We start from the raw sequence: 26,764 nt of genomic DNA, 5'->3' as shown, positions 1-26,764 counted from the left end.
GAATACAAGACAATCACGACAATAGTATCTAACCTTGTATTTCCATGTACACAATATTTCGGGCCTAGGGGCTCAGGATGCTGATGGCTAACGGCCTTGGAATTCTGCAGTAAAGAAGGAGGGGCTGATTAGGTCTTCTATTGGCCAGTGTTACGTACTTGTGATGATTGGCTAGATTTCCTGGCATCAAATAGTTGCTCGGAATTCCTATTGGCCAATTTCAGTGGTCCTTGGGCGGGTTTACCAGGTCCATGGTTTATCAGCTTTGCTACAATGGGTCGCTGCGATCGCTCACACCCACCGGCGCTTCTTCCATAGGCGGAGTGGTAGTGTTTAGAGAAGGGAGTACTGCGGCAGCCAACAGAGCCGCGGAGGGAGATCAAATCCTAAAAAACCGGAGCAGTGCGGCTTCTGAGTTTCATCGGTCTTTTACCGCAACTATCAGAGAGCAAGAGAAGGACCCGCATCCTCGCGTGATGCTCTGCTTGAGACCGCAACATTTCATTTGAAAGACGTTTAGGTGGAGGGGGAAAAGACTGTAACCTTTTGGAGGTTAGAGACAAATCAGTTTATTTAATCATTTAAACCATTTGTTTTATAGAAATTTGCTTGACTGACGTCTTTGTCGCTTCCTTTCGTTTTTACCTAAATAACTGAATACAAATCTTTCTTACGTTTTTAAAAGGCAATACCATTTTGATATAATTCCACCTGAGGGGCTGACACCTCTCAAGCTTTGCATCACCTGAGGAGAGAAGCCTGACTGCGCCAACATGGGGGTAAGCCCGGCGTCTACCAACTTTGTAACTGCCTTATGATGCATGAAAGTTATAAAAATGCCTTGAAAACTGTTTAAAACCCCAGATGCTGACGGGGAAGGGCACCATACTGCAGTGTCATGTTTTTTCTCCTCTGGAAATATTTGAGTGACATTGACTCCAATGCGGATTTTTTTTAGGCTATATAGTCTACGGTCTCATAGACTGCGACACATTGATGTGGCGAGTAGGCTAGAGCGGGCACAAAACAGCTCACTGTAATTTCTACTGCAGTTGTGTTGTTTCAACTTGACAATGAATTGGTTAGAATCTGCTGATGGAATAATTTAATGTAATTGACTGTAATTTGCTGCTGTTTCATATGTTTCTCGTACAATATGGAACGAACAAGTTAGTGATAAAATATGATTGAATTGTCTCATTCAGGGGTTTGCCATATGCATTAATATAGACTATAGGCTATATTAGGCATATCGTGACACTTTGTCTATAACCTTGCCATGGTAATCGGTTTATTCTGACAGCCGGCTCTCGTGAGAGAGAAAGAGAGAGAGAGAGAGAGAGAGAGAGAGAGAGAGAGAGAGATTGAGTTAGCGAGAGAGACCACTGCGTATAGGCTTCGCTTGGCATGTCACTGAGGGATTTCAATGAGACACAATGTTCTGTTATTCACCTGCCGTTATTATTAGCCTGTATTTGATGATTTTAGAATACGTGGCTGTGTATTCGAATGGGTGCATGATTGCAGTACCCCCTTCCCCCTATTGCCCATGTAAATTATCCTCGCATCATCGCGACCCAATTGTCTACTGCTTTAAATCTTCGATAGTGCATGTAACTTCTTCTTCGCAGCATTTGACGAAGAAGTAGTTAACTGGAAAGCCTACCCTAGTCTACCCGGCTACTGAGGAGATTGCCGGTGTTTCGGTATGGTATGCAATGCCTGAGCGCACTGCAGCTTCGGTGACCCGTGCGTCATAATGCGGTTACCAGGAATAAGCGCTTCACCAGCTTATTCCCCCTTTAATTTGTGACAACAGGGACTCGATAATCGTTGACAGTGAACACACACGATAGATTAAAAAGATGTCCTGTGAATGCTGGGTGATGATACATTTGGGGCTGGATTTGTAAGTGAATAGAATGCACACGAAGTTCTGACTCCCTCACTGCGTCAAATGGGGGATGCGGCCCGGCCCTGGCCGATATTTTTGGAAAACATCACGTCTCAATAAATATGTCGATTGTTCATAATAACACCAATATTTTCACTGTTTTGTAAAGCCAATAATAATTTGACTGTGAATAGTTCTGTAGGAACATTTCGAGGTGATGCTGCGACTATCGGTATGGACTGTTGCGCAATTTCTGTCTCATCATGTATCTTGATTGTATGAGAGTTTAAGATTTAATCCCCGACTCGGTTCTGGTGGTTGAAATAATTTGATGACATGATGCCACAAAATCCCAGTGGCTGATGAAGCTGGATCGCCCACGGTTACCGACCGTTATTGAAGAGACACCGACAGAGCAGGCACGAATGATATCAGCGATCTCCATCTATGACCTGGGTGGGCCTTGGAGGCATTTCTCTCAGTCGAAGTCTGCTGTGGGGCGGCGAGAAATGAACCAGTCGTTGGTGAAAGGCTATTCATGAGGATGCGAGAATCATCTGTAGCAGCAAGCACTGCGTCAAATGGGATGGAGTGAAAAAAGTGCTTGCGCACGAACCACTTCCGTGGTAAAGTTAGGCTACACTGTCTGATCTATGTGTGAATGAGACAGGGGGTGGGGTGGGGGGGGGATCCTCATCCGGCGCGCAAATAAAATATGTGTTTGACCTCTGATAATAATTACATGTTCATATAATTGGAAGGCATATGTCCTTTACCTTAACCCATCTCACCCCTATGATTCTTTGACAACATACAAGACATTCTGCGAGGTCGACCTGGCGCTCGATATGACGCTATGCCATGGCACTGCCAACAGTCCGTCCCCAAGGCCGCCGGGTGCCGCGTCAAAATGGGGGCGGTGCCTGTTGAGTGGAAATTCCCTTTAAAAAGCTGTGATTGGCAGACTCGGCGAGCCACGCAGAAAGGGATGCTTTAGCAAGCAAACACTGGGGCGAAGTGTCAGGGGCACTGAAGGCAGACAGACAGCCTATTTAATTTGACACACCAGTTGTGAGCAATTGAGGTTGCTGATGTGTGTATAGTTGCTCTGGTGCAGTCAGGGATGGGGTAACCTAATGATACTGACAGAGAGAGGGGGAAGGGAGAGAGAGGGAGTGAGAAAGAGAAATGGGAGAGGAGAGGACAGCAAGTGAAGATGGCTGCACACGTTTCACCTTCAGACACGAGAGAAAAGGAGGTGGAGGACGGAGGGTGGGTGGGTGCAGGGCGAAGAAGGGAGGGGGATGAGATGAGTTGTGACTGATCTGTAGGTGTAGAGAGAGAGGGGGAGGGCTGTATCCTGTTGCGGGAGAATGACCTGAGCTCACATTGCCATGGCTCCTGTTTCCCCTGCTTGCCTCTGCTCTTGGGGATTGGTTACCACAGAGACAGGAGGTAGATGGGATGACAGGACAGGGGGGAGGTATAGGTATTCATCCGTATGGGGTACAGAGAGAGGTGATGGGGGATATCAGGGAGAGTTCACTGGACAGGGACTGAGGAGCATAGGGTTGCTCCCCCTGATATCCCCCATCACCTCTCTCATTGAAGGGAAGAAATGGAAGGGATATACAGTATAAAAAAGGAAGGGCATATTGGTGGTAGGTGGTGTGGGGGTAAATCATTGCAGTGGCACAGAGGTAGAGAGCTGTACGCTTGGCGATCTCCTTAGACTGGCCAGGTGTGTACAGGACGGGTATAGGAAAGGGTAAGGGTGTAGGTATTTAGGTAAGGCTTGCTTGGTCATGATGGGACAAGGTACACGCTTAGAAAAAAAAAAGGTTCCAAAAGGGTTCTTCGACAGTCCCCATAGGAGAACCCTTTTTGTTTCCGTGTAGAACCCTTTTTTGGTTTCAGGTACAACCGTTTTGAGTTCAACGTAGAACCCTCTGTGGAAAGGGTACTACATGGAACCCAGAAGGGTTCTACCTGGAACCAAAAAGGGTTCTTCAAAAGATTCTTCTATGGGGACAGCCAAAGAACCCCATTTAGGTTCTAGATAGCCCCCTTTTTTTCTAAGAGTGTAGATATAGCTGTGGCCCAGCCCAGAGTTTGGTGCAGAGTGCTAGCTCACTCCCCTCCTCACTGCATCTGCAGTCATTCGTGTCCTGCTGCTGAGTCTGGGGTGTTTACGCAGTGTGTATGTCCACCGAGCCGTCCTGGGCATCCTACTGATAGTCAATAATCACTATACTAGTGGGATATTCATGAGGGTTTTGTCCTTAAAGAATCATTTGGAAGGACATGGTTTGAATGTTAGTCTTCTAGCTCAGCTAGAAGGACCTACTTTAAGGGTAGGTTAATACGGTAGGGTAATAGGGTATTAATCTAAGTATTTAAGGACTTTTTGGGAAATGTTGCATTATGGTTTTATTTGAGTTTTGATGACTCCCTTACCCTTCAAAGCAGATTGGGTTCCGTACTAAGGTCATGAGTTAGTCAAATAACATTAAACATTTAATCGATTGTAATGCAAGATAGAGCAGCCTGGTTGTTTTAACGTTGCTGCAATGTTCTGGAAATGTTAAGTGGGGGTTTGCAGAGTGAGAGACAGAGGAGAGTTGGGTTCCCTGCCAACACAGTCATTACTAATTCAGAGTGTACTCCCAGCTTGTTTGTGTGTGTGTTTGTGTGCGCTTGCGTATGTTTTCTTCCCCCTTTCATGATCAACTACGTTAATTGAATTTGTCTCTGTTGAAAATATACAGAAAACGCTTAAATGTATTTATTTATCTCCATTCTGCCCGAATGACGTTTCCTTCCCCAGACCGGTGTCACAGGTAGCACGGTACTTCAGAGGCCAGAAGACTTTATAAGACAAGACAGTACCCAGAGCAGGAGTTGCTATGTATTTCTCTGTCACCGAAATCATCTGCATTCACACAGAATATCCTCAGGGAACCCCTCATAGGAGAAAGATAGAGAATCTACCGTTGTCCCTACAAGGGCCACTAAACACTCAGATTTACGATGCCAATCTAGACAACACTATTCTCACTGAGGAGCACACACACACACACACACACACACACACACTCACATCCACACATATATACCAGGGTTTCCGTTAGCCGGTAGTAGCCGACTTTTGGCCGATAATACTTTTTAGCCTATTCATCGATACCCGTCATGCTTACTGGTCTATAGGTTCATTTGCATAATTTTGTGGAATTAAATTGGCGCGTGTGTATTTTCGTTAGTCGTTTATCTGTCAGACAGTGCGAGAGCTGCTGCTACAGATTCTCAAGCAGCTCATTCGTTGCTGCTGGAGTGAAACGTGCTTTTATGAGCCCAATCATTGCATAACAATTCTAAATGCAATTGCGTGTTAAAAACCGTTTTGAAGGCCACGATTAAAAATAACTACTATTTTTACTTCTCAACTGGTAATTGAAGCGCGCTTCCCATTCATCATTCAAGTGCATATAGGAAACAGTCTATGTTTTGCGTCACATTTTCCTAAAGAAAACTCTGACATGCACTCACAATGGGCAAGACAAGAGACAAGGACACATGCAGACTCTAAACTGGAGCACAGCTGCCTGCCAGGATGAACAGATCAGGGGCTGGACAGATGGCCATGGGGGAAGGATGAAGGATGAGGGTAGGACAGGAGGGGTAATGCCATAAGATGGGATTCTTTTGTTGTTGTTTTTCTGTTGTTGAAGGGAACACAAATGATTTGTCAACGAGAGCTAAATTAGGATACAGGACGTTTGGTGTGTGTGTGTGTGTGTGTGTGTGTGTGTGTGTGTGTGTGTGTGTGTGTACATGCAAATAGATACACAGTGTATCATTTCTGCTATAAGCAGAGGTCATGACCTCAGGGTCTTGCTGGAATTCCATACCTCTGAACATCAAAACAATTTAATTGAATTTAATATAACTTCATTTATTTACAGTGGTGTAAGGTACTTAAGTAAAAATACTTTGAAGTACTATTTAAGTCGTTTTTTGGGGTATCTGTACTTTACTATACTGAACAAAAATATAAACGCAACATGCAACAATTTTTACGATTTCAATGATTTTAATGAGTTACAGTTTATATAAGAAAATCAGTCAAGTGAAATAAATAAATTAGGCCCTAATCTATGGATTTCACATGACTGGCAGGGGCGCCGCCACGGGTGGGCCTGGGAGGACATAGGCCCACCCACTTGGGAGCCAGCCCACCCCCTAGTGAGCCAGGCCCAGCCAATCAGAATTCGTTTTTACTTACAAAAGGGCTTTATTCTAGACAGATACTCTTCAGTTTCAGCAGCTGTCCGGGTGGCAGGTCTCAGACGATCCCGCAGGCAGAGAAGCCGGATGTAGAGGTCCTAGGCTGGCGTGGTTACACATTGTCTGCGATTGTGAGGCTGGTTGGAGGTACTGCCTAATTTTCTAAAACAACATTGGAGACGGCTAATGGTAGAGAAATGAACATTAAATTCTCTGGCAACAGCTCTGGTGGACATTCCTGCAGTCAGCATGCCATTTGCACACTCCCTCAAAACTTGAGACATCTGTGGCATTGTGTTGTGTGACAAAACTGCACATTTTAGAGTGGTCACAAGGTGCACCTGAGTAATGATCATGCCGTTTAATCAGCTTCTTCATATGCCACAGCTGTCAGGTGGATGGATTACCTTGGCAAAGGAGAAACGCTCACTAACAGGGATGCAAACAAATTTGTGCACAAAAGTTGACAAAAATAAGCTTTTTGTGCGTATGGAAAATTTCTGGGATCTTTTATTTCAGCTCATGAAACATGGGACCAACACTTTACATGTTGCGTTTATATTTTTATATTTTTGACAACTTTACTTTTACTTCACTACATTCCAATTGGGTTGTTTCCCACTATTGTTTATATATTTATTACATTAAGAAAATCACCATTTGAGAAGAAGTTGACAATCCAGAAATTAAAGCAAATATTTCACAACCAAGACGTGTCTTGATATGAAACCATTTTTAGATATGCACCTTAGAGGCTGCTGCCCTATATACATAGACTTGGAATCACTGGCCACTTTAATAATGGAACACTAGTCACTTTCATAATGTTTAAATAATGTTTACATACTGCTTTACTCGTCTCATATGTATATACTGTATTCTATTCTACTGTATTCTAGTCAAAGCCACTCTGACATTGCTCCATCTAATATTTATATATTTCTAAATTCCATTCTTTCACTTTTAGATTTGTGTGTATTGTTGTGAATTGTTAGATACTACTGCACTGTTGGAGCAAGGAGCACAAGAATTTCTCTACACCCGCAATAACAAATGCTAAATATGTGTACCAATAAAATTTGATTTGATCTGATTTTCCTGGAGGTCTTAATGCAGTGATTTCCCCATTTCATTATCACTCTTTAATATGGAGAAGAAACTCTCTACTGGAAGTTAGCTAGGGCGAGTTACTGTATTTGGTGTACAATATAGTAGGCTAATCAAGACAAGAGCAATCAGTCTAGCTAATCCTACTAGCATGAGCCCCCAGGCCCAGCCACCTACCCAGACCAGCCCCCCTACCCAGGCCCAGCCACCTACCCAGACCACTCCCTACCCAGGCCCAGCCACCTACCCAGACCAGCCCCCCTATCCCTAGGCCATGCCCCCTGTGGCTACCTAGCCCTATACCCAAGGGCTGTTGGAACCAAATGTCCCTATCAAATCAAATTGTATTTGTCACGTGCGCCGAATACAACAGGTGTAGACCTTACAGTGAAATGCTTTCTTACAAGCCCTTAACCAACAATGCAGTTTATCCCCACCAATGTTGTGCACACTCCCATATAGTCTACAGTTCACACAAAGGCCTAGAGCAGTCATATTCAAACTCTTTCAGCAGGGATCACATGTTTTCCCGCCAGAATTTCTGGGGATGCCATTTTTTTCTCTCAAGAATTTGTTGTGACCCCACCCCATCGCAAATATAATAACACAACCTTAAAATCTGTAAATTTCGATTTTTACATCAAGAAATCACATTTAATTCAGTTCATTTTCATCTCTTATCAAAACCAAGAAATAGATTTACTCAATTCAATTTTATTTTTCAAATGATCTTTCTCAAGAACATTTGTATATCGTCCCATATAATAAACTATAAACATAAAATGTCCCATATAATAAACTGTACTCTTAATTGTTTGTTCCAATTTTTTTTTTTTTATTTAAATAATAACAATAATAATTTTGGCGATCCCACTACAGTTCCCCCGCGACACCACTAAGGGTCGCGACCCCAACTTTGAAGAACACTGGCATAGACAAATATGCAAATAAGCACAGGCACGCACACAAACAGGCAAGCACACACGTAAGCACACGCGAGCAACACACGCACAGACACACATACACCAGAGGAGGCTGGTGGTAGGAGCTATAGGAGGACAGACTCATTGTAATGGATTGAATGGAACGGTATCAAACAAATCAAACGTATAAAAAAAACACATTTGACTCCTTCCATTAATTCCAATCCAGCCATTACAATGAGCCCGTCCTCCTGTAGCTCCTCCCACCAGCCTCCTCTGACGCACCCCCACCCCCACTCACAAGCTTGCCACAGAGCACAGCAGGACGGAATCGACATTTAACTGTCATCATCACTACCCTACGCCCCGAAACCTTCCCCATTGGCTAGGATCCCTTCACAGCAGCCTATCAACTAGTAGTGTCACAGGCTGGCCTGATAGGCTTACAAGAGATAATCAAACTATATTGGGAGAAGGTTGTTGTTCAGCCATGGTTATAGTTATAGATACTGTCACTTTTAGAAAGTGTTGTTATTCACCTCACACAGGGCAGATTACATGAGGATTCGTCTCCAATGGCACCCTATTCCATACATAGTGCACTATCAAAAGTACTGCACTACATTGGGAAAAGTATGGGTCTAAAGTATTGCACTACATAGGGAATAGGGTGTCATTTGGGAACCAGTCAAGGTAATGATGTTTATATCACTTCTTTCAGGAAGTGTGTAGTATGGAGCCATCTATCTACCATTTTAGTCAATGCAAGCTTTTTTCACACAGTCAAACTGTTTTCCTGCAGTAGTTACCATTTCCCCTTTTTGTAGGTGCCCTAAAACGGAAACGCTGCAACTTCTTCCCGCCGTCTTGTGAAAGCCCTCACCTCTCGTGCATACCAGTAGGAGAGGCCGGAATGCCACACCTCATGCCTACGCAGGTCCATCACCGTTAGGGGGCATGCCCAAGCCCGTGTGCCCTAGTCAGACACTCTGACATGCTCCTGAGGGATGGTATTGGCTGCTGGAGTTCACTAAAGGGTGGAAGTGTTCAACATATGAAACATGCCCTGTGTTCACTTCAGAACGAATGAGTCTGATTAATAACAGAGAAACCATTACATATAGGCCACTGTCTGTTCCGATATCTCTCCTAGTCTCCTATTTCTCCCTTCTCTGTTCCTATTATTTTCTGCTCCCCCCACCTCTCGCTCTCTGTCTGCCGCAGTGCGTGTTCTCGCTGCGCAGACAGACTGTAGCCACCTCAACAATGACTCACCTCTGCCTAGCTGTTGGCAGGCTTATAGCTTGCGCCTATAAGGAAGTATCTCTTTCTTTCTTATAAAGATACACACACACACGCACCACACACACACACAAAGACACACAGTACGTGTTGGCTATTTCCTAGAATGTCCAGTTACCTAGGCATCAATTATTACTGAGCGATCAGATCAGGGGATCCTACAGTACTAGGCTACCGCCCACCACTAAGCCTCGGTCACCATGCCAACCTCCCCGGTAATGTGACCAGAACAGAACATTAGAACCAGACAAACCACAGCAGCATGACATCAGTAGAACCCGATGAACTCTTGCTCGATTGTTTTCGAACGCGGTGTACACACACCCAATGATGTTCTACTATCCTCTGGTAGTAGAACAGCACGCTAGTAGCTTTAGCTTTCTGCTCCAAAGGGAATGTGCCTGTCTTCCTTGTTCCAGACAGTCTGTCTTCGGCTTGAAAAGATGACCATGTGTGGAGGAGATGCGGTACTCTATACTGTGGTGTCTATCTGTTTTGTAAGTCACCGACTCCACTTCCTCCAGTCTGTCTGTCAGTAGGTCTGTCTGCCTTCCTTTTGTCTGTCTGTGTGAGAGCTAGTGGTTGTAATTTCAGCCTGCGGTCTCTGTTTCTTCTCTGAGACAACGTCATTGCGTTTACATTTCACCTCAACAACAAATGGTAGAGGCAGACAGGCAGGCAGACAGACAGACGGACGGACGGGCGGGCGGGCGGACGGACGGACGGACGGACGGACGGACGGACGGACGGACGGACGGACGGACGGACGGACAGACAGACACCATGTTGTATTGTACAATGAGGAACAAAACCACGCTCTCTAAATGTTCTGCCTTGTAACCTAGGCGATAGCCGTGACCTCGTAACCGCAATGAAGAAATCTTGTGGGTAAAAGGAGCAGCTTGGGTTGTCCCATACGTGTCATGAACGATTGAGTAGCATTAGCCCACACACACGTGCCTGCACGCACATTAACACCCCCACCACACACACACACACACACACACACACACACACACACACACACACACACACGGTAAGGGGCCAACACCCACTCTCTGGGTCCGCAGGTTGAAAAGGTCGCGACCCCGCAGGTGGGGTTGTTTGTTTCACAGTGTTATAGAACAATCTGTCAGAGTGGGATCCCAGTCACGCTGTCACTCACTGATATACACAGCCTGAGTCAACAGACAAAGAATAGTGGTCAATATCTAATTAGTGGCGTGACAGAAGAGCTCTTCTCTCCCTCTCTCTCACCTCCCACTGCTGTCTCTCTCTTTCCATCTGCCCCCATCACGGCCTTTCTCTTTTTTTCACTCATCTCTCTCTGTCCATCCCTCTCTTGTAATGCCTGTCTCCGCTCTTCCGTTGTTTTTTATTAGCACTAAATTGTGTAAGTGTGTGTGTGTGTGATGAGCAGGTGTGCTGTCGGACCTAACAATGTACTCTAAATGCGTTTCTATGGCCCACTCAGTGTTAGCCATTGAAAAGCCTGCCTAGCTAGAAACTCCACACCTGTGTGTGTCTAACCCAGACCTGTTAGCTTATCTATAACATCTACCCCTACACTGTTTGGCAGAAGATGCTTAACTCGATGCCAACCAGAGTATTTCATTTGCATGTTATATTGAAGTTCACACACACACACACACACACACAGGCAGGCCAATCTCAAAGGGTTTGAGTAGCAGTCGTTTTTTTTATCAGTCTCTCCTTTGTTCTGCGTTCGGCTCGCTAGGCCTGTCTGGTCTTGTTGCAGCGAGAGTTCACTCACATTCTCGGATAATGACATCCACATGCGCGCGTGGGAAGGTTGATTTTGTACGTTTTGTAGTCAAATTGTGTGTTGTTTTGTGGGGAGTTGTGTTTGGTCGAATGTTTGGACCAATCTTTTCAGGGTTTGTTTGTGTTCAAGGGAGACTCTAGTGTCTTCCAGTATTACTTCTGTAAATCACGGGGGCAGAGTGGAGACCTGCGGTGCTCGCTATAAATCCTCCTCAAACCTTTCTGACCACAATGAACCACTTAAGACTGGTCTCTTCTACAAGTGGAAGATTCAAAACATCTGAAACTTCTCAACTGAACTTGCATTAAGCACTGGGACTTTCAGTGGCAAGTTTACTCACCCATTCATGGCATTGTGCTTAGTCAGTCACGTGTGTTTATCACGGTGTGGGAGCCTAGGTAATGTGTGTTTAGCTCGGACAATAGGCTATCTATTTGGTTTGGGATGGACCAGGGCAAAAATAAAAACTTGACTTGAATGTGTATTTACCCTTTGTTATTCAGAATAAATGAACAGGGTGGGGGCAATCACATCCAAAGGGGGCCAGTGTAGGTGCAGGCTTTTGTTCCAACCAAGCAGTCACACAGTTGAAACCCAGTCAAACCAAAAGCAGTGTGTGGCGAGTGGCAAGTGTCACAGCAGTCTAAGGCACTGGATCTCAGTGCAACGGGCGTCACTGCAGTCCATGGTTCGAATCCAGGCTGTGTCACATCCGGCCGTGATTGGGAGTCCCGTAGGGTGGTGCGCAATTGGCCCAGTGTCGTCCGTAGGCCGTCAGTCTAGGTCGTCATTGTAAATAAGAATTTGTTCTTAACTGACTTGCCTAGTTAAATAAAAAAAATTGCTGTAGACCAAGCTTGTTAGAGCATGTCTTCTTGAAAATAGCCACCAGTGTTTCTTCGAACACTACACTGTACAGTCACTTGATGATGATGCTACAACAAACAAAAGTGACCACATCATCAGAATTGATGATAAAGTGTGAGTTACATGTTCTTGGTGAGGGGTGTGGTAAGATACAAACAGGAAACCGTTTGGACTCTGTGGTACTTTAACCCTTCTGGTCCTTTATTACATCACTGATTGTATTGATCCTGCAGCGAGGTCAGTTTCCTTGATGTGTTGGCTGTGTCAATGAGCGGCTTTTCCACTAGGACCCATAGAACCCTCCTGAAAGCCATTTTGTCTACTGTCTACTGTCAACTGTCAACTGTCAACTTCTGTCAACTGAGGGACTCTGGTCAGGGGCTTCTGTATTGATTTGATTTGAGCATCAGTTAGTGTAAATCGGAAATGGAGCTAATGCAACACTTTGAGCCCTAGGAGATGTGTGTGTGTGTGTGTGTGTGTGTGTGTGTGTGTGTGTGTGTGTGTGTGTGTGTGTGTGTGTGTGTGTGTGTGTGTGTGTGTGTGTGTGTGTGTGTGTCTGCAAAACGGTTTCATATTCAACACATCACAGTCACGTTGATGTATCCAATCTAACTGAATTGATATGAATCTAATCTAGGGGCTTCCGAGTGGCGCAGCGGTCTAAGGCATCTCAGGGCTAGAGGCGTCACTACAGACACTACAGACACTCTGGTTCGATTCCAGGCTGTATCACAACCGGCCGTGATTGGGAGTCCCATTGAGTGGCGTACAATTGGCGTCGTCCGGGTTTGGCCGGTGTAGGCCGTCATTGTAAATAAGAATTTGTTCTTAACTGACTTGCCTCGTTAAATAAAATACAAATGTATAATTAGAGAGGTTTTGAGGACTGAGATAATGCACTGTGTCTGCACTCTGTTTCTCTTTCAGGGCCCCTGTGCCCCACCAGCTAGTGTGTGTGTGTGTGTGTGTGTGTGTGTGTGTGTGTGTGTGTGTGTGTGTGTGTGTGTGTGCGGAGAACTGGTGACAGTTCACATAAATGACAAATGAAGCAGGTGGCCAGTGGATACAAACTGTGACAGCAGGTTCCGAGAGGAGACAGACACTGCAGTAAAGCCAGACGGGTCGTTTGATCCTTCCGTCTGTGATCTCTGTGAAGATCAAATGGGTATCGGAGAAAAAGAATGAAGTCCCTCTCCCCGTCTGTTGTGTCTGGTGCTTTAACCATGTTTCTATTTAAATAATAATGAAAGTATCCCCCCCCCCTAATCCCTTCCCCCCTCTCTTACTGTCCCCCCCACCGCCCAGTATGGGCGGTCGGACAGTTACCGCGTTGCTACCACGCAGGATAAAGATGGCAAATCTTCTCCCAGCAAGAAGAACAAGAAGGGGAAGGATATGGATGAACTCAAGAAAGAAGTACCGATTGTAAGTGACTGGCACACAGTGACGCACACACGCCGCCCTGCTCAAGGGGTGTGCTGGGCACCCCCGTAACTATTATTGAAATACTAACGTAATGCCTCTCCATAAGTTAGAGTATGAATATCTCATCATTTCAGGGTACCCCCCCCCCCCCAAGAGTCAATGTGTAACTGGCACGCACACTCTCTAAATAGTTTGGAGAAAGACCTTAAAGTGAAGGATAATAATTAAGTCCAAATTCTCCTAGTTTGTTTTAAATTCATTGTTGGGATATTTGTGGCATATTCTCAATGTTTCTCTGTGTCTCTCTCCCACACAAATACACCTACATACACACTCTCTCTCTCTCTCTCTCTCTCTCTCTCCCTCCCAATGCTCTCTCTCTCTCTGTCTCCCTCTCTCTCTCTCATCCCCCCCCTCCCTCTCTACCTTTCAGACGGAACACAAGATGTCCATAGAGGAGTGTTGCAGGAAGTTCAACACCGACATTGTCCAGGTGAGTCCTCCTACTGCGCTGTACCATAGAGGTCTATCTATGTTGTACCACAGAGATAGTAGAGTCCTGCCGCGTCACTAACAGAGCTGCTACTAGGCCACTAGATGGTGGTATTTTACATTCACTCGTGCCACACGGTCGGTGTATTTGAGGGGGATCCGTTTGAGCAACGTTTTAATGCGTTCTAAGACATCTCAAGCCTCCTTATAAAGTCTCAATTATAATCTCATAATGATCCTTACTAAGTTACAGCCTTTTTGAGTCAGTTGAAAACGTTCTACGTAGAAGACGTAACACATTTGAAGCCTCATTGTAATGTTGTACAGACTCAGACGTGCTTGTACGTAGTCATAAAGCATTATACCTGCAGGCTTATAATTACATATTAGATTTAATAGGATTTTTATGTTGTTACCCCTAATTTCAACACATTCAGTTGTAGGTTTAACCCACCCCACTCTCTCCCCACCCAGGGTCTGACCAACGCCAAGGCGGCTGAGTTTCTGATCAGGGACGGTCCCAATTGCCTCACCCCTCCCCCGACCACCCCCGAGTGGATCAAGTTCTGTCGCCAGCTATTCGGTGGCTTCTCCATCCTGCTGTGGACCGGCGCCATCCTTTGTTTCCTGGCCTACGCCATCCAGGCCGCCACCGAGGACGAGCCGGCAGGAGACAACGTGAGTCACACACACACAAGCACACCCACGCACCCAAACACTAAACGTAAACACAGCCACAGAATACGGGACAGTTAGAGCCACACATACCTAAGCTGACCAAACCTCACACACACTGCCAGCAGCACCGGTCCCTAGCCTTAATTCTAACATACACCCAAATGGCTAATGTACCTGGTCATTGACACTTTTTTCTGTTTTTGCATGATCATTTAGTCTAGTGACTATTACCGCGGTGGTCTGGGTTCAGTTTGAAGCTGAATACTCTGCATTGACCTGCAATGTACACAGTGTAACAATGGGATTTCCTGTCTCTCTCTCTCCTCAGCTGTACCTGGGTATCGTCCTCTCTGTTGTCGTCGTGGTCACCGGATGTTTCTCCTACTTCCAGGAGGCCAAGAGCTCCAAAATCATGGAGTCCTTTAAGAACATGGTGCCCCAGGTAAACACGCGTGCGTGTGTGTGTGTGCGTGTGTGCGCGTGTGTGCGCGTGCGTGCGTGCGTGTGTGTGTGCGTGTGTGTGTGTGTGTGTGTGAATAAATGAATGCGTGTATGGACTATCTAACCATCCCTCTGTGTTCTCCCTGTAGCAAGCGCTGGTGATCCGTGAGGGCGAGAAGATGACGATCAACGCTGAGGAGGTGGTGGCAGGAGACCTGGTGGAGGTGAAGGGAGGAGACAGGATCCCTGCCGACCTCAGAGTCGTCTCTGCTCACGGCTGCAAGGTACCATACACGCGCGCACACACACACACACACACACACACACACACACACACACACACACACACACACACACATAGTTCATATAACACACACTCACACAGCTACACATTTTACATAATATTTTTTGTCCTTCTCCTATAGGTGGATAACTCCTCCCTGACTGGCGAATCAGAACCCCAGAGCAGGTCACCTGACTGTACCCATGACAACCCCCTGGAGACCCGCAATGTCGCTTTCTTCTCTACCAACTGCGTTGAAGGTAACCGTAGAAACTGCTAACTCACAGACAAACAGACAGACACATCGCCTGTTCTGTCCCTGACAATTCTCCTATCCTCTTTTCTCTATTCCTGCGTGTCAGACTCGACCTACCAAATTCAGTCAACAGGGTCCTACTGCAGTATTGGATGCTGCACCCCAGCAGCACTAAGGCTTGCTAAGCTTTTGACTGGTTCAACTAAGCTGATTCAAACGTAATATTATACCATAGAGCTGCTGTTGACACAGAAGTTGCCCACATAAGCATACAAGAGTTCCCACCTTTACTTCTCTTCTCTCATTTCAACCTCTCTTTTCCTGAATTAATATTAATATTCCCCCCCTCTCTCTCTCTCTCTCTCTCTCTCTCTCTCTCTCTCTCAGGTACGGCGCGTGGCATCGTGGTGTGTACCGGCGACCGTACCGTCATGGGACGTATCGCCACTCTCACCTCCGGTCTAGAGTCGGGCAAGACCCCCATCGCCAAGGAAATTGAGCACTTCATCCACCTGATCACAGGCGTGGCCGTGTTCCTGGGCATCACCTTCTTCATCCTGGCCGTCTGCCTGGGATACACCTGGCTGGAGGCCGTCATCTTCCTCATCGGCATCATTGTGGCCAATGTCCCCGAGGGCTTGCTGGCTACTGTCACTGTGAGTGACCCTGGTCCCCTCTCCATCTGACCCTTCCTCTCTATTGCTGTTTCTCTCTGAAACTCTACTGAACCTCCTACCTGACCTCTAGACTTCAGATTCTAGTGGTCCTCCTCAGTTTAGTTGGTAGAGCATGACGCTTGCAACGCAAGGACAGTGGGTTCGATTCCCGGGGACAGCCGTACGTAAAATCTATGCACTCATGGCTGTAAGTCGCTTTGGATAAAAGCATCTGCTAAATATCATGTATTACATACAGTGCATTCGGAAAGTATTCAGACCCCTTTACTTTTTCCACATTTTGTTATGTTACAGCCTTATTCCAAAATGGATGAAATGTTTTTTCCCCTCATCAATCTACACACAATACCCCACAATGACAAAGCAAAAACAGGTTTTTAGATTTTTTTGCAAATATATAAAAAAAAAAGGACTGAAATGTCACATTTGCATACTGTAAATGAGATTCATTCGAGATCAACTAGACTGTAGATTTTGACCAACTAGACAGCCAACTACACAATGAATATAATAAGACATTGATTGAGACTAGATCCAGACCAATGATAGCTCTACAGAAATACATTATAGATCTCTAGACCAACTAGACAGCTGAGGCAAGCGCACTCATTTTCTCCAGAATAGGTACCCTTTCTAGTTTGTTCGTTCTGGCTCCTGGATAACCCCTGGATAACCCCTGGATAACCCCTGGATAACCCCTGGATAACCCCTGGATAACCCCTGTCTCTGTGCTGTAGGTGTGTCTGACTCTGACCGCCAAGCGTATGGCGAAGAAGAACTGCCTGGTGAAGAATCTGGAAGCTGTGGAGACCCTAGGCTCCACCTCCACCATCTGCTCCGACAAGACCGGCACTCTGACCCAGAACAGGATGACCGTGGCCCACATGTGGTTCGACAACCAGATCCACGAGGCCGACACCACCGAGGACCAGTCTGGTGAGAGGAGATCAGGAGGGGTTAGGGTTGGAGTTAGTGTTAGACATAATGTTAGGGCGCAGACACACCAATAGCGTTTTCTGGCCGAGAGTTCTTAGCACCTCTGAAATGAATCTGCAAAACCGATTTTACAAGTAGAACCGAGGGTGAAAGATTGGCTGGCGAATGCTAGATCTACATTCAGTGTGATGCGCGCTAGCCTTTAGAGTTTGGGTTGGAGTTAGTGTTAGAGTTAATGTTAGAGTTAGTGTTAGAGTTTGCGTTTTGGTTGGAGTTAGTATTAGAGCTGGGGTTTGGGTTGGATGTTGGTGTTAGAGTTAGTGTGAGAGTTAGTGTTAGAGTTAGTGTTAGAGTGAACATTAGAGTTTGCGTTTTGGTTGGAGTTAGTGTTAGAGCTGGGGTTTGGGTTGGATGTTGGTGTTAGGGTTAAAGTTTGGGTTACAGTCACATTTAGAGACCTTTTTAAGTTTAGGAATCCCTCTTGATTTTAAGTAGTTCTATAACCTATATATTCACATGGTAGTCACACAGACAAGTACAGTTTTATTACAAGTTAGGAATTGATATTGTTTTATCATCTCTAATCGGCCACCTCTCTCTGCAGGTGCCTCCTTCGACAAGACCTCAGCCTCATGGGCTGCCCTGGCTCGCGTCGCAGCTCTCTGCAACCGCGCCGTCTTCAAAGCCGGCCAGGACCAACTGCCCATCCTGAAGAGGGACACCGCTGGTGATGCCTCCGAGTCTGCCCTGCTCAAGTGTATCGAGCTGTCCTGTGGCTCTGTCAAACAAATAAGGGAGAAGAACAAGAAGGTGGCCGAGATCCCATTCAACTCCACCAACAAGTACCAGGTACGTAACACACACATGTACATAATACACACGCACAAACACAACACGACACTCAAACGGATTGCTTTCTAACACCGTGACCGTGTTCGATCTCACCTCTCCCTCTTCTTCCCACCTATTTCTCTCTCTCCCCCTTCCATCCTCAACCAAACCCCACAGCTCTCAGTTCACGAGACAGAGGATCCCAATGACAACCGTTACCTGCTAGTGATGAAGGGAGCCCCAGAGAGGATCCTGGACCGCTGCACCACCATCATCATCCAGGGCAAGGAGCAGCCCATGGACGAGGAGATGAAGGAATCCTTCCAGAACGCCTACATGGAGCTTGGAGGACTGGGAGAGAGAGTACTCGGTGAGACAGGGAGAGTGAGAAAGAGGGGGGGGTTTGAGAGATATAGAGTGGATGTGGAGGGAAGGATGTGAAGAAGGAAGAGAAAGAAATGGGCCTTCCATAACGCATAAGAGGAATGGGGAGGGTTGTTAGAGGGAGGGGAGTGGGAGAGAGAGAGAAAGAGGCAGGAGGGAAGGTCAGGATGTTGGTTCTTGGAGAATGGGCCAAATGTACCGTATCCAATGATGAATAGAAGTGAGAGCTGAAGGATTGACTGATTTTAGTAGAGAACGAGTAGAACGGGTAAATGAAGCTAACACCTCCTGTCACTACCCAGGTTTCTGCCACCTGCTAATGCCTGAAGACCAGTACCCCAAGGGCTTTGCCTTCGACTGTGACGACGTCAACTTCACCACAGAGAGCCTGTGCTTCGTGGGCCTCATGTCCATGATTGACCCTCCCCGTGCCGCTGTGCCCGACGCTGTGGGCAAATGCCGTTCGGCTGGCATCAAAGTCATCATGGTGACAGGCGATCATCCGATCACTGCCAAGGCCATCGCTAAGGGCGTGGGCATCATCTCCGAGGGCAACGAGACAGTGGAGGACATCGCCTCTCGCCTCAATATCCCTGTCAGCCAGGTCAACCCAAGGTGAGAAACATGAGACACACACACACACACACAGTACATCCTTTCACAATGACGGTGAGACCACACGGGATGCTGTTCTGCAAATTCATTGCTCTCATTCATTTTCACTCTCATGTCACCTTCACCCTGTCTCCGTGGATCCAAGCTAGCTATTCTAATGTGTGTGTGTGTGTCTCCAGGGATGCCAAGGCTTGTGTGATCCACGGTACAGACCTGAAGGAATTGTCTCAGGATCAGATGGATGACATCCTCAGAAACCACACTGAGATTGTGTTCGCCAGGACCTCCCCCCAGCAGAAACTCATCATCGTCGAGGGCTGCCAGCGACTGGTGAGACACACACACACACACACACACACACACACACACACACACACACACACACACACACACACACACACACACACACACACACACACACACACACACACACACACACACACACACACACACACACACACACACACACACACACACACACACACACACACACACAAACAGAAAGACACACACCACCTGAATCCATCACCCGATCAACAAAAGTGAACTTGCTTTTCAACAACTACACTAATATAAGACAAGTACAGGAAAGAAGGTTGGGGTTCATTCCATTTTCAGTTCGGGGAGATTGTTGACATTTTATTCATGCATTTGAAAATGAATTGATTGAATTGAACAGGGAATTGACCCCATCACTTCCCCCTAGTTTTGGTACGATAGTGACTTTCTATGGGCTATGGTCAAAAGCACTACTAAAGTGCACTATAAAGGGAATAGGATGCTATTTGGCACACAAGCTAACTCTTCTGTCATTCCCAGGGTGCCATCGTGGCTGTGACAGGTGACGGTGTAAACGACTCTCCTGCCCTGAAGAAGGCTGACATCGGCGTTGCCATGGGAATCTCCGGCTCTGACGTGTCCAAGCAGGCCGCTGACATGATCCTGCTGGACGACAACTTTGCCTCCATCGTCACCGGAGTGGAAGAGGGTGAGAAATGGGGAGAGAGAGGAGAAATGATGGAAAGAGTAGAAGGGCATGTGAGAGGGAGAAGTGGACGAAAGGTAAAAGAGGCCAGAAAAGGAGAAGAGAGGAGGGACGGGTAATATGAGCCTGTATTTTTAAAGCATCTCAGAGTAGGTGCTGATCGCGAATCAGTTTTGACTTTTTAGATCAGCGTGAATAAGATCACATGGACAAGAGGGGCCTGATCCTCGATCAGCCCTCCTACTCTGAGACACTTTATGAATAAGGGCAGACCCTGATCCAACCTTGAGTGACCTTTGCTCAATTCTACAGAGGTTAGAGGTCAGAGTTCAGTGTGTGACCTCTGTGTGTGTCCTCCTGTCTCCCTGCAGGTCGTCTGATCTTTGATAACCTGAAGAAGTCCATTGCCTACACCCTGACCAGTAACATCCCTGAGATCACACCCTTCCTCCTCTTCATCATCGTCAACATCCCCCTACCGCTGGGAACCATCACCATCCTCTGTATTGACCTGGGAACTGACATGGTAAGGCACACACACACACACACACACACATAACACACACATGCAGCACCCACACACACACACACACGGCACACAGACACACGGCAGAGAGCTCCGAAAATACGAAATTGTGCATCGTTGACGAAAATGTCACAGGTAAACTTGATATGCCCCATCTCACAATGGAGCAATCAATCAAAATATTTGTTTCTCATACAAACTCACATCTGTGACCTGTGACCCCCCAGGTGCCCGCCATCTCCCTGGCCTATGAGGCAGCCGAGAGTGACATCATGAAGCGTCAGCCCAGGAACCCCACCAGGGACAAGCTGGTGAACGAGAGGCTCATCAGCATCGCCTACGGACAAATCGGTGGGTCGCCATTAGCTCCTCTACCTGGTTGGGGCCATAAAGACAGTGCATATGTACATGTTATTATAGCCCACAGCCAGATCGATGGCCAATACTTCCCCATGAAGTCCTCGAGCATTACACTGTGGACAGTATGGTCGATTAGTCTTCGACCACCCTGTGGTAGAATCTGACAGACTGATGAGTGCATCGATGCTTATAGATCCTAAATCTATGGCTAGTGGATTATAGTTCACGAGTCTATATGACTAAGTCAATGGCTTCTCCTTGTGGGATCCGGTAACATCATTTACAGAGTGAACATGTGTTAACGCTCTGTGTCTGTGTGTGAAGGTATGATCCAGGCTCTGGGAGGTTTCTTCTCCTACTTTGTGATCTTGGCTGAGAATGGCTTCCTACCCTCAATTCTTGTGGGTATCAGGCTCAACTGGGACGACCGCTCTTGCAACGACCTGGAAGACAGCTATGGCCAGCAATGGGTAGGTCCACGCTACAATTGCGAGCCAAAATATGTATTCAAAATATAGCAATACAGTATATTACAAGTATATCTGCAAATTCATTGTTTACACTATTTCACCATATTTGATCAGATTCTATAAATAAATATTCCCTGACCAAGATGGCTGTCCTTTTAGTCACATTGCCGGGATGCCAATGTCCATTCTATCGTTCTATTTCATTCTATGATTCAAATACTGTGTCTCACTCCTTCTCCTCTCTGTGTGTAGACATATGAACAGAGGAAGATCGTGGAGTTCACGTGTCACACAGCCTTCTTCGTCAGTATCGTGGTGGTACAGTGGGCTGATGTCATTGTCTGCAAGACCAGGCGGAACTCTGTCTTCCAGCAGGGCATGAAGTAAGTCTGTCTGCCTGTCTGTTTCTGCCTCTCTTTTCCTGTCTGTCTGCCTGTCTGTCTGTTTCTGTATTTCCTTTCCTGTCTGCCTGTCTGTTTCTGTCCCTCTTTTCCTGTCTGTCTCTGTCTGTCAGCCTGTCTTGTTTCTGTGTCTCTTTTCCTGTCTGTCTGTCTGTCCGTCTGTTTGTTAATATACAGTATGCTTGGTCTCTACATACATCTACACATAAGTCTCTCTCACTCTCTTATATTTATTCTCATGTCTCTCCTCTGCACTACTCTCCTCTTAGGAACAAGATCCTGATCTTTGGCCTGTTTGAGGAGACAGCTCTCGCTGCCTTCCTATCCTACACCCCTGGCATGGATGTGGCACTCAGGATGTTCCCCCTAAAGTGAGTGGAGTAAACCCTAGAAATATACAGAAATACACATAGACATACTGTATACATACATCTACACAAACAGATAGACATAGACATACACCTACACAAACAGATAGACATACACCTACACAAACAGATAGACATACACCTACACAAACAGACAGAGATAGACATACACCTACACAAACAGATAGACATACACCTACACAAACAGATAGACATACACCTACACAAACAGACAGAGATAGACATACACCTACACAAACAGATAGACATACACCTACACAAACAGACAGAGATAGACATACACCTACACAAACAGATAGACATACACCTACACAAACAGATAGACATACACCTACACAAACAGATAGACATACACCTACACAAACAGATAGACATACACCTACACAAACAGATAGACATACACATACACAAACAGATAGACATACACTTACACAAACAGATAGACATACACCTACACAAACAGATAGACATACACCTACACAAACCAAACATAGACATACACCTACACAAACCAAACAGATAGACATACACCTATACAAATAGATAGACATACACCTACACAAACAGATAGACATACATCTATACAAACAGATAGACATACATCTACACAAACAGATAGACATACACCTATACAAACAGATAGACATACACCTACACAAACCAAACAGATAGACATACACCTATACAAATAGATAGACATACACCTACACAAACAGATAGACATACACCTACACAAACAGATAGACATAGAAATACATCTACACAAACAGATAGACATAGAAATACATCTACACAAACAGATAGACATACATCTATACAAACAGATAGACATACATCTACACAAACAGATAGGCATACACCTACACAAACAGATAGGCATACACCTATACAAACAGATGGACATAGAAATACATCTACACAAACAGAAAGACATAGAAACACATCTACACAAACACATAGACATACACCTACACAAACAGATAGACATACACATACACACATACCGTACACACACCTACACTGACAACTTGTGGGGTCCTCTTATTGATCTTCTATCTGCCATGTTGTGTGTTTATTAACCTCTGCTCTCTCTCTCTTTCTCTCTCTCCTTCCTTCCTTCCCCCAGGCCCAGCTGGTGGTTCTGTGCGGTCCCCTACAGTGTCCTCATTTTTGTGTATGATGAGATCCGAAAACTGCTCATCCGTAGGAACCCAGGAGGTAAATGGCTGTCTCTTTCTCTACGTATAACATTTAGGCCCGAATCCTAACATGAGATTTGCACTTGAAACTTCACGCCAATCTTTAATTGACACAAAAACATGAAAACACTCTAACGCCTCTCTTTCTCTTCCCCTCCCCTCTCCTCCTACAGGTTGGGTGGAAAGGGAGACATACTATTGAGCGATGGAAACCGTCTTTACTCATACCCCTACATTTTCCATTTGTTTCTCCCCCCCCCCCCCCCTTCATTCCATCCCTGGCAAGACACATCTTCAGATGCCCCACCCCTTAAAAGACAACAACCGCTTCAAAGCAATTTTCATCACAACTGCCCCAAAGATTAAGAACAGCAAAGCACCTTTACAACTTTCTACATCAACCCCCCCCCTCCTCTCCATCTCCTATGATACTCTTTGCATGTGTTCTCTCACTGCTGTGTACATAAACCAATATATCTACCAAACGGCAGCTGCATATTGTGTATGTAGATTTGAATGAGCTATGATCTAAAGGGAGTGTCGACGCTCGGCAAAAAAAAAGGGCCATACCACTCCTTCCTCCCTTCCCTTTCTCCCCCCCCTCTATCTCTATACCTCCGTTCCTCCCTCTCTTCCTCCTCCTGCGAACCTTCGCTTGTCCTCCGGTCACACACAGACATACAGATCGCGAGCGAGATCCCCACAGCTGACACCAATCGAGCCGTCCCCTCTCGCCCTCTCCTTTCTCCAGGAGGAAGAGCGGATGTCTTTCTCACTCCGACAGTTTTCCTTTTTCTTCAACAGTGTTGTTGTTTTTTTTATAATATGGGGTGGGGGTTCAATGGTTTTACTTGTTTTTTTTATTTATATAAAGGGAGGGGGGTGTGTGAGAGCTGCTTTCCCTCATTTAGGCATAACAAAGCACACCCCTCCATGGCATCCCCAGTCCCCCTTCTGTCTCTCACACCCTCCTCTCCCCTCTACTCCCTGTTTGTCTACGTTTGTGTGCACTGTGTGAACCATTGTCCTTGTTAAATACTACAGTACACCCCCAGTTGGGAAATACAACTCAATCTTTCTGTGTGTTCTAGGAAAACTATATAATTCTATACTGATTTAAAGAAATAAAAATATGTTGAAAATAAAACATCTCAAGATGTACATTCAATGAATAAGAACATCGGCGACATTGTTGAGCGTGTTATGGAAAAAGAGGAAAGATCACTGTTTCCTCTTTTTGTATGGTTTCCAATCTTTCTTTTTTTTTCGCCAGGTTTTCAGAAAGCCGATGCAAAAATTGAACCAAAAAACCAACAAAAAAACAACGACAAGGTTGTGTTTTATTATTAAAACATGTGAGACAGAAACTATGGCGTCCATATTCCTACTACCACTTCTGACGTGCCGGTGCAATGTGGTGTGATTATTTGGTGTGAGATGATCAGTCCATGTTCCTGGAGTCCGGTCCAGTCTAGGTGACACAGTCCAGATATTGAGTTCTGTGTGAATGTCTGCATTGGAGACCAGCAGAGGAACAGCCATTTCAGGCTGGGTCTTACTCAGAGGGCTGGTAGGGGGTTGAGACTACAGAAGAAGAAAAAAACAGTAGTAGAACATGTGTGTGTGTGTGAAAGAAAACGAAACCAACACCAATAAAACATCTAGAACATTTAATACAACCTAGCACTGTCTGTGTGTCTTTATCTCTAACTGACTTTGACTCGCCACACTGGCTTTCAGCTTCCTTTCCACCTCTTTTCTCACGTCAGTCTGATACTATTTGGCTTAAACGCTAAATGTAGGCCTGACTTGATGAAATCTTGTAGGATAAAACTGATCAGTAATTGATATATTTTGTCTTCACCTGGACAACATTTGGGGTTGTATATACACAACGAAATATCTGTAAGAGAATAAGGGATTTACTAATGATTCTTTAGACCAGCGAGATCTACTGTATCTGTTGTTTTACTGTGTTGTATCTGTAGTGTTGAGGTACATATTGGCAGAGCGCTAGGATGCCATCTAATGATGAGAATCACATCAAGTTACACTGCAAAATGTACAGCTGATAGAAGGCTGTGAGTTGGCAAGAGCCCAGGGTAATGCACCAAACGACCAAATCAAGTAAATATTTTGGCTTTGATGTTGAAACCTAAAAAAACCTACAAACAGAAGAAAGGCAGTAGTCCATCTTCCCAGACAACTGATATTCCGCATTAGTAAAACAGATTTATACAATTTTCTGCGAGTAAATAATATCAAGTCATCAGCATTTTTACATTTCTGAAGCTTTGTTAGTCTTGCCTTGTGTCCGGTACATACTGGTAACAGGAGTACAGATACAGTATGGGCCAGTTTCCCCAGACTGAGATTAAGCCTAATCCTGGACTAAAAAAAGCACTTTTGTTCTTCCCAAAACATGTTTAATCCTGGAGTAAAATTAATCTGGGCTAAATAGATGTGTTCAGTGGCTAAAATCTGTTATAGATATTACTGTAGGTCAAATAAACCTGTCATGGGGGTATGACAGAGCCTGTGCCTGTACCTACCGTTTTAAACACACTTCCTCCTCCCTCTGCTCCTCACACATTTAGGGTTGGTCCGTAATGGCATCCTATTCCCTATATAGTGCACTACAGGGAATACAGTAGTTGCCATTTCTGATGCAGCTTTCCACAACAGGGATTGTAGTAGGGTGGGAGAAATGTGAGTAAACGCTTAGCATTGATCGAGATGACGAGGTATGCGTAACGGGTGGGTAAATGCTATTCACAATAGGTGTATAAACTGCATTGATACTCTACATCACTGACACTCGCTCTCTCTCACACAGCCCTCCCCCTAAATTCCCACATGTCCATGCAGTGAGCTCACTGCAGTGTGGCTCCTCTATCTCCCCCTCCGCATAATAGAATATCGATCACCCGGCTTTGCCGCAGTGTGCAGTATGCCAGTGAGTGAAGTGTGTGTGTGGATGGATGGGTGAACCTCCCAAGGTCATCTCCATGGCAACCTGTGCATGGGGTTGTCTTGATGAGCAGTGGACAGGGATCATGTATAAAGGGGGGAAAAGGGGAAGTGGTGAGCACTGCGGTATCTGAAGTGTCACAAAGGGAGGGAAGGACAGGGAGGAGGACACGGAGAGAAAGGGAAAAGTAGGGGAAACTACATCCTATTGTGGGGCGGCACATCCAGGACATAAAAGGGCCTACAAAGTATTGCAATTTTGGCACATATACTGTATATA

At 45.6% G+C, this 26,764-nt stretch overlaps 1 protein-coding gene across 2 annotated transcripts; it reads left to right on the top strand.

Annotated features, from left to right (window-relative positions):
• Positions 1 to 256: 256 nt before the first annotated feature.
• On the top strand, positions 257 to 25,197 carry LOC106605102 (sodium/potassium-transporting ATPase subunit alpha-3). Of its 2 annotated transcripts, none has more exons than XM_014200412.2 (22): positions 257 to 552; positions 686 to 779; positions 13,511 to 13,591; positions 14,025 to 14,084; positions 14,558 to 14,761; positions 15,090 to 15,203; positions 15,352 to 15,486; positions 15,628 to 15,745; positions 16,129 to 16,397; positions 17,156 to 17,354; positions 17,959 to 18,203; positions 18,363 to 18,555; positions 18,872 to 19,184; positions 19,364 to 19,514; positions 20,004 to 20,172; positions 20,541 to 20,695; positions 20,923 to 21,046; positions 21,380 to 21,525; positions 21,778 to 21,908; positions 22,196 to 22,297; positions 23,442 to 23,533; positions 23,688 to 25,197. In XM_014200412.2, the coding sequence occupies exons 2-22, from the start codon at positions 774 to 776 to the stop codon at positions 23,714 to 23,716; spliced, it is 3,036 nt and encodes a 1,011-aa protein (XP_014055887.1). In that variant the 5' UTR covers positions 257 to 552; positions 686 to 773; the 3' UTR covers positions 23,717 to 25,197. The 2 variants fall into 2 exon arrangements, with proteins under 2 accessions (XP_014055887.1, XP_014055886.1); XM_014200411.2 differs by having other exon boundaries at positions 13,472 to 13,591.
• The last annotated feature ends 1,567 nt before the right edge of the window (positions 25,198 to 26,764 follow it).

The sequence above is a fragment of the Salmo salar genome, chromosome ssa05 (genome assembly GCF_905237065.1).
Source record: "Salmo salar chromosome ssa05, Ssal_v3.1, whole genome shotgun sequence".
NCBI classification, from domain to species: Eukaryota; Metazoa; Chordata; class Actinopteri; order Salmoniformes; family Salmonidae; genus Salmo; species Salmo salar.
The sequence above is the reverse complement of the archived record's forward strand: the minus strand, read 5'-3'. Positions and strand labels throughout refer to the sequence as shown.